The sequence below is a fragment of the Hipposideros armiger genome, unplaced genomic scaffold (genome assembly GCF_001890085.2).
Source record: "Hipposideros armiger isolate ML-2016 unplaced genomic scaffold, ASM189008v1 scaffold_738, whole genome shotgun sequence".
NCBI classification, from domain to species: domain Eukaryota; kingdom Metazoa; phylum Chordata; class Mammalia; order Chiroptera; family Hipposideridae; genus Hipposideros; species Hipposideros armiger.
The window spans coordinates 540049-548705 of NW_017732088.1; the positions used below are offsets into that span (position 1 = coordinate 540049).

Below are 8657 nucleotides of genomic sequence, written 5' to 3' on the forward strand. Positions count from 1 at the left end.
GTTGAGCTGTTGTTCAGCATCCTAGTTGTATAGGGCAGTGTCACTGGCCCTCCCTCATATGTGGGATCCAAACCGGGGCCCTCTGGCATCCCAAGCCAGTTCTTAACCATCACGCCACTCGGCCGGCCCTGTTTATAATTTTAAGAGTAGTTGTTACCCAACTTGAAAATAAAATGGCATTTATAAACATAAAAGTTAATGAAAAATTAACCCAAAGCTTAAAAGAATCACTAAAGGATACCACATCATAATGTGCTGTGTACGCATTAGGTGACACTGCACACTTCTTACAGTGTGGCCAGTGCAAGCACTGGGCAGCTGTCACCGCACGTGGCTGGCATCTAGCAGGCGGTGATGTTCATGTCTTCGCAGTAAGGGTACTCACCAGGAGCAGGGAATTGCTGGTGTCCAGTGGTTTCAAACTTGGAATATAATGTTTGAATGATGTTATTTTAAAATTAGTCTATTTAAAATGCAGTTCTAATCAAATGTGCAACCTCTGAATCACCTCTGTGGAATATGGTTTGCTCTAGAAATGTTAAATAATGATGGGGTGTTTGACATAGAACAGGGCTTTGTACACAATAGGCATTCCATAAATATTTGTGATTATATCTTAAGTGTTTTAGTAATTATTTATATATGAAATATCTGAAATGTCATAGATATTTTAATAAAAATGTATGAAATACCTTAAATATAAAATATATTAAATGTTCTATATTTGTAAATAGTCCTCAAGGAGATATCAGTAGAAAATGCACAGCTTGTAAGACTGTACCCTGGTGGTTATTATTCCTGCTGCAAAATGCTAAGTTAATATTTTTCTTATTCACAGACTCAAAGGTCAGATTCCTGAAATTAAGCAGACTTTAGAAATTCTAAAATACATGCAGAAGAAAAAAGTAAGTGGATTTTTGTTTGTAAATACGAGCGAACAGGATACCTCAGCAGCAGTGTGTCTTTGCTGACCCGTCCCTGGAAGACCCAGGCAGCCTCCTTGAGCACGTGTGCTGACGTTATGGACAGTATGCTTGCCTGATGAACGTGGCTTTGTGGCTCCCCTCCCCCCATCAGGTTTAAATCTAGGGCCCACAATTCTTGAATTATTTTATTTATGTATAGCATGTATAGAACTTCAGTGCAATTTGAAATGCTTCTGGGCACAAAATGTCTTATTTTGAGGTAGCAGCTTCTAAGGCTTGTTGTTACTGCTCTCTGTCAGAATAAGGAGTGAGTCCAGGAAGCACAGAGCTGGAAGGAATCTTAAAATGATATTTCAGGTTCTCATTTCACAATTGAGGATATAGTTACAGAGGTTACACTTGACCAGTGTCACATCGCTAATGACTGGCAGAACTGGTTTTGAGAACCTTCTGAGTCTTGATCCAATACTCACTAAACAAAAGCAAGCTATAAAGATTACATTTCATAAGCATGTTGTAGTTAAAAGATTGTGTGTGTGTATACCGGGAGTGCCATTTAAAAATGTATTCATCTTTTGTTATCGGTATATATTGAGTATTACAATTTTATTACAGTTTTTTCCTTTCTTAAAACGTGTATGCATTTTCTTGGCTCCCTCTGTATACGATTTGCTACTTGACTGGTAGAATAACTGCATTTCTGGTACGTTATTTTAAGTGGTAAACTTTGTAAGAGATTTCAGAAAACTGGTGGGTTGGGCATGAAGCACTGAAATAATAATAATAATAATAATAATAATAATAATAATAATAATAGCAGCTAACTTGTATAGCTCTTACTCTACCAGGCACTGTGTGTGTGTGAACTGCTTGTGGCGGCCTTCAGGGGTGTAGGGACTATTATCCTTATTTTCCATATGAGGAACCTGCGGCACAGAGCGGTTATGTGATATGCCAAATTTACACAGGTGGTATAGGTAGCTGAGCCAGAATCCATGCCCTCCATGTCCCATCATCTGGCTGCAAGCATTCATTTCTTTGACTTGCTCTACTTGGTTTGCACGATGGTCCTGCTTTAAATGGCTTAGGTCCAGCTGTGAGCGCTCTCCTTTACAACCTTGGCATTCAATTCACCTGTTTACAGTACTGTTGTTGTTTTTTTTTAAGGAGTCCACCAGTTCACTGGAGACCAGGTTCTTACTGGCAGATAACCTGTATTGCAAAGCTTCCGTTCCTCCTACTGATAAAGTGTGTCTGTGGTTGGGGGTAAGTAAATGGAATAGGCACAGCTTCCTGGGCTGGCACTTGTAAGCCAGTGTCCAACAGGATTGTTTGAGCTGTGTCAAACGCTTATCTCCCTTTGACTGTGGAAGGAATGGAGGGGTGGAGTTCAAGTGGTTCATCCATGCTAGAAACAGACTGAAATTCGGAGGGGGTGAAGATTGCCGCCAAAACACGCTCAAGTCTCTCCCAGTCTAAGCAGAAGTGACCAAGGCCCACTTCCCCGCCTGCTAATGCTTTACCTCTTAAAGATAACAGAAGGAAGAGCAATAGAAGTAAGACAGGAGGCCCAGCTGAACCTCAGATAAATGTTGCTTCTCAGTAGGACTTTATAAGTTCTAGAAAGATCTCTCTAAACTTAAGGGGGAAAAGATGATTACAAAAACCCTGAGGTTGGAGTCCACTTTTTAAACCATATACTTCCATTTTAGATGATTTCCTAGACCTTGCCTTGATTTTTCCTGTCTTACTTACCCATCTCAGTGCCCTCACCAACCAGCCAAGCCTTTCCTGACTGTCTAGCTAGCTGTCCATAGGTCAAGTTCCCATACAAAGTAGCAAGCCAAGTGTACTGCTCTCAGCTGTCTCCACTGCAAGGGTTTCCCCTTGCCACTGTCCTGTAGAATCATGCCTAAGAGACATTTTAGTGCTATGGAAAAATGGACAGATTAGTACGCGGAAACTCTCTCTCTGTCTCTTAGCTCCTCCTCCTGATTTGTGTTAGTTGTAGTATTTTCAGAGTTTGTACATTTCATTTTACAACCGTAATTCCCATACTTCTTTAGTTTTCGTCTATAAATGGAACAGCTATTCACCCAGTGGCTCAAATCCTTGGCTTCTCTTTCCCTCGACCCACTTTCCATCAGCAAGTGGGGATAAGGTGATTCCATAAATTAGACTGGGATGACGGAGAGCTCTCTGAGAAGAATTACAGCTGGAGCCCACCTGACATCTCACACCAGGGTGAATTCTAAGTAGTCATATACCTCCATGAAATACTCAACCATCCAAGTTTAGGCCAAGTCCTAGATGGTTTTGTAACCCTGGAATAAGGATGCTTTTCTTAGGCCACAAAAGTCAGAAATCATAAGCAAAGTCAAAAGACAATAGGAAAAAAATATTGGTAACTCAGATTGCAGCACAGGCCTAACAGGTTTGCTGGGTGACTTGGCGTATTGTTTGCGCAGGTCAGTCTTGAGATGCCTCTTAGACCTTAAGTGTGTTTGTTTGATGAATGATCAACTAAGGAGAAATACTTGGCACTGGGTACTTTGTAAATGAATGATGGATGGGTTTTTTTGACACGAATTAAGTGTTTTTAAATGTATTCAACTGTATCTTGTTAAAAGTAACCAAAGTGCAAAATTTTTCTGAAAAAAAAAAACCAGTAAGAAACAATAGCTATTGACACCGAGGAATGAGATTGGATTCTGGGGTTGGAGAGACATGTACTTTTCATTGAATATTTATTTTTGTCCCATCTGAATTTGTGTACAGTTTTCTAATTATCACGGATTGGGTTATTCAGTCAGTAAGTATTTATGGAGCACCAACTTTGTGCCAAATACTTGAATACTGTCTCATTTAATCCTTACAATAGTCCCTTGAGTAATTTTTAAATTCCATGTGTCAGATAAGTGAAGTGGTTTAGGAAATGCCCAGTGGTAAGTCAGGTGGTGGGAGGTGTTCAGAGCTGGGAAGGGGAAGGCCCCACCTCCAGAGTGCGTGCATCCCCAGGTGAGGGCAGCAGCGCCAGATCTTCAGAATACCTGGCCGTCATCTCTGGCATCTGTCAGACGTAGGAGGGGGACAGAGAGCTGTTTTCCTTATCGAATCAAATGTAGGTAATATATGTCTGAAATATTTTAAATTATTGTAGCCTAAGCTCAGAAACAACTGTTTCTATGGATTCAAGTGTAATGCTGTTTAGAAAGATAGGATTTGGTGTCTACACATATTGCTTCGTATGCTGATTTCCCCATTTACTCACTAGCTATGTGAGCATAGGCAACCTGAATTCTGACCCTCTGTTTTCTTAACTGTAAAGATGCAGATAACTTGCCTCACCGGGGTGGTTATGAGGAGTAAACGATAGAATGTATATAAATATATTCTCTATCCCGGTGTCCATAAACATCTGTAAAAGGCCAGAGAGTCAATATTTTGCAGGCCACTCGGTCTCTGTGACAACTCAGCTCTGCCACCGTGGCATGAAAGCCTGAGTGGAGGATAGCTGGGTTCCAACAAAACTTGGGACAACAGGCAGCCAGCTGGCTTCTGCCCAAGGGCTGAGGTTTGCCCGCCCCCTGCTCTAATCTACATAGCGCTTAGTACGTGTTTAGTAATTGTCATGACCTTCTCTCTTCAGGCTAATGTAATGCTTGAATATGATATTGATGAAGCTCAGGCATTGTTGGAAAAGAATTTATCGACTGCCACAAAGAATCTTGATTCTCTTGAGGAAGACCTTGACTTTCTTCGAGATCAGTTTACTACTACAGAAGTCAGTATCCTTTCTTTCAAAAGAAACCAAAGGAGGAAAGGAGAAAGATGTTTTTCACATTCTTACTTGCATTGCTTTAATGAGAAGAGTCCTTATTTTCAGGCCATTGGCCTCTTTCTGCCCTGGCCCTCCCCCCAGCGCACCCCAGGTTCCAGGTCAGTTATTCTCCTCACCCCCTACATGTGCCACAGCCATTGCATTCCCCCCTTTGTTCCTCCTTGGAGCGATCTCCTCCTGTGTACCTGGGCTGCTGCTTTCTGTCCTTCATAGTTCAGCTTCAGCATCAGAACATTGCTGCTGTTTTCTAACCCCTTAGAGTGTGGGGTTGTTCCTCCTTGCTTACTCAGCACAGCGCACATAGTGCTTTGTTTGTTTTCCATGCCAGACCGGGCGCTCTCCGAGTTGTGCTCTCTCTCCTCCACAGCATGTAGCACATGGCAGGCGTTGAGACCTGGAGCAGAGCCTGGCATGTGACTGGTAATGGGAAGACTTCATCCAGAGGGAAAACACTGTACAATTACTAGAAAATAACATGGGACAAAGCCTAGATGACCTTGAGTATGACGATGACTCTTTGGATAAAACACCAAAGGCGGGGTCCATAAAAGAATGAATTGACATCTGAGAGCCTAATGCAGGGGGCCGCTTGTAGAAAGGAAAAGATGTAGATGCTTAATAACTTGAGTGAATGTCCTGTTAAACCAAAGGGAAGGTGAGAGATAAAACTACTGATAATTAAATTGTACTAATTTAAATATTACATATCAGGATATGGTTTGAACACTCTGAAATTTCATAGGTGGGGCTATCTTTAAAACTGTTGACAGTGTCGAGGACATATTTGTTAATTATAATACCATCATTGGATAGATATGCTAAACAATTGATTAGAGGCCTTGGTTTGGTTTTGGTGGAATTTAGTCTCAATATTTTCTTAGCAAATGATATTATAGCAAGGTGGCTCTCAACACTGTTTGTGACCAGTATTTTGTGTGTTGTGATTTCTGTCTTATTCAGTGTGCGAGTGAGTGCTTAGTCATTGCATGTGTTCTGTTTAGAACTGCACTTGTATTTTCTTTGACAATTCTTACAGATATGGCCAGGGTTTATAATTGGGATGTGAAAAGAAGAAACAAAGATGAGTCTGCCAAGAACAAAGCATAATGCTGGCAATGAGAAATGTGGTACAGTTTTCCAAACATGTTATTTTAAATACCCCAAAATTTATCTTTAAAGGTTGATTTGTTTTTTAATAGGAGGAATGATAATTAAAACTTTCAAAAAAGGTAAATACCATTTTATTTATTTATAAAAACAAAATTAGTTTCACATATTTTGTGGAATTAGCAGTATTTTTATTTTATTTTTTTTGCATTTCTGACAAAGTCAATGCTGCTTTCATCATTTGTTTGTTTGTCATAAGAAGAGTCTTAGCTGAAAACTGAGGTATGCTATGAAATCTGAATTCTGGATAGTTTAGCAGTTTACTTATTCTTTATTTGATGTGGTTAAACCACTTTAAAAGTAGGAAAAATAGTTTGAATATTTGCAAAATTGTTTTTCTTTAGTATATGTGCGGCTTTATGTTCCTCTGTTGCTATAATTTGTCTTACCTAAATGGAGTTTCATGAATTACTGTTTAGTGGATGACATCTATTATAATATCCTGTACTTTTCAGGAAATGGTAATTTGCCTTCCTAAGCAGTAAGGGAGCTATTGAAACAACATTGTTTTCTTACCTTATATAAGTGCTCAGAAGGGCCGGCTGAGTGGCTCAGTTGGTTAAGAGCTCGCTCAAGAGTTTGAGCTCTGAGCAACAGCGGTTCGAGTCCCAGCCCGAGCTGAGCAGCGCTGAGCTGCCAACAGGTAGCAGGATGGCTCAGCTAAAAAAAAAAAAAAAGTGCTCAGTGTCTTTGCAATGCCAACATAAGGGAGATTTCAGCCAACATGAAATAACAAAATTACCCACTTGAAACTCTTAGCTAAGGCAATTTTTGTATTTCTTAACAGTTCTCCAAGGCAGCTGATCAGGAATATTCAGATAAAAATAAATCTGCAACGGTTGAAAAGATTTGTGAGCTTTTTTTAATTTGTGATAAAGCTTCATAGAAATAGTAGCAAATCCCCATGGACAGCCATTGATAACAGTGGCTGGTAGTGAGTGTTCCAGAATCGGGTAAAAACACAAATGTATTATTCTATCTCCATGTAGTAAAAAGTGTACTTGTACAATGTTTTGTACTTGTATTTCATGATATTAAAACACTGAAGTTAAAACTGTGGCATGGCACCTTTTTTCATGTTATTCTTCCTAACGTTAACATGGGTGTTTTCACATATTTGTAAAGTTGATTTACTTGGACTTATAACAAGCATATCTCAAGAACTTCTTGTGTGTGTAGAAAAAACGTAAAATCCCTTTGTAAGGAATGCAGATAAGCAGACAATTGAGAAGTTAAATCTGAACGATAGCAGAGTTCCTTGAGTCAGTTTTTCTTTCATAATTTTAAATTCTCATATTTTAGAATTTGAGGTTTGTAAACATCTCGAGATGTTTTAAGTGCTACTTGTTCCCAAACTTGACTATGGTATGTGTATTGGAACAAAGGTTCCCTGGCGATACTAGGACAGGAGTGATTTGCTCAGATCTTTATTTTCTTAGTTTAAGTCCATGAAAATCTAAATACGAATTTTTAGGTATTCCAGGCAATATGAAGAGAGACAGCTCTTTAGAAATAGGAATTAAAGAGCAAATTTTAACTTAATTATTAAAAAAATATATATAAACACACTATTTCAGGAGTAATATTAAGCCCTGTTAATTAAATTAAATAAAGATATTTAAATTTTTTTCTCAGATCGTTTCTCTTGTATTGGTTTACGTTTTCAGGATAACTTAACCATCCTGAGGTGACATGATGTTTTCAAGCTTAATCTTAGTATAGTATTCCTAGAGAGGATATGGGCAAAAGATGGACCACAAAATGTGATACTGGGCAATAGATGTGTTGGAAATGCAACTGAAATGTAACTATTTTTCCATTATGAAACATGTTTATTTGAGAAACTTGAGACAATACGGAGGGAGGGGGGATAAGAACTTTAAGTTGCACTTGTAGTTTCCTTAGCATTTCTATGTCTTCCATTTCTTTGTCTATGCATAGGTTTTTAAAGAAAACATTGAGTAATTTTATCTTCATAATTTTTATCCTACATTCTTCACTTAAAATGGAATTGGCTTATTATGTACAGTACTATGACATTAACATCATTTTACTAGTTTCGTAGTTAGTGGTCTAATGGGTGAACCTATAGTAAACTGTGATTCATAGTTAGACATTTGGGTGGATTTAAATTTTTTTCTTTTTTCCCCCCCAATTTTGATACATTTTTAATCCAAGCAATGAAACACACAGTTGAAAAATTCCAACAATTCAGTTTACATTTTTAGATAAGGCTTTTTCTTGTATTTAGGATTTCTTGTATTTCTTGTATTTCTGAGACTAGATTACCAAAAGTGGAATTATGGAGTCAAAGAATATAACATTTCATTTTCTGGGGTCAACAGTAGTTTTTTCAGAAGGAACATTGGGGGATGATGGAAGGCGCGTTCATCCTCCCCACTGCCCCTACCCTTCTCCACCATATGGACACTGATGGCTCACAGGGAAGGACCTTATCTCAGGCTACAGAACCAGACTGAGACGCAGATCTGGCTCCTGTGCGAATGTCCTCCCCTCTATAACATGATGCCTCACTCCTTTATTTAAAAATTGCTAATAACTAAGTTTGGTAAAAATTGTTAATAGAAGTTCAATCCTTTAATGAATGAATACTCTACTGTGTATCTTTGCTGTTCTCCACCCTAAACCTCAGAAATACCTTGCAGGGTCTGGAACCATTTCTTACAGGTTTTGTTGGCTCTAATCCCATAACCATTCGGTAG

The 8657-nt window shown here is 38.9% G+C and overlaps 1 protein-coding gene across 1 annotated transcript in view; it reads left to right on the forward strand.

The window, feature by feature from the left end:
- VBP1 (VHL binding protein 1) overlaps positions 1–6545 on the forward strand; it is an 18676-nt gene extending 12131 nt beyond the window's left edge. The window contains exons 3-6 of the mRNA XM_019627636.1: positions 839–905; positions 2094–2192; positions 4576–4714; positions 5804–6545. Of these exons, the coding sequence (XP_019483181.1) occupies positions 839–905; positions 2094–2192; positions 4576–4714; positions 5804–5874 (376 nt within the window). The 3' untranslated portion in view covers positions 5875–6545. The remainder of the gene's footprint in view (positions 1–838; positions 906–2093; positions 2193–4575; positions 4715–5803) is intronic.
- Positions 6546–8657: the final 2112 nt, after the last annotated feature.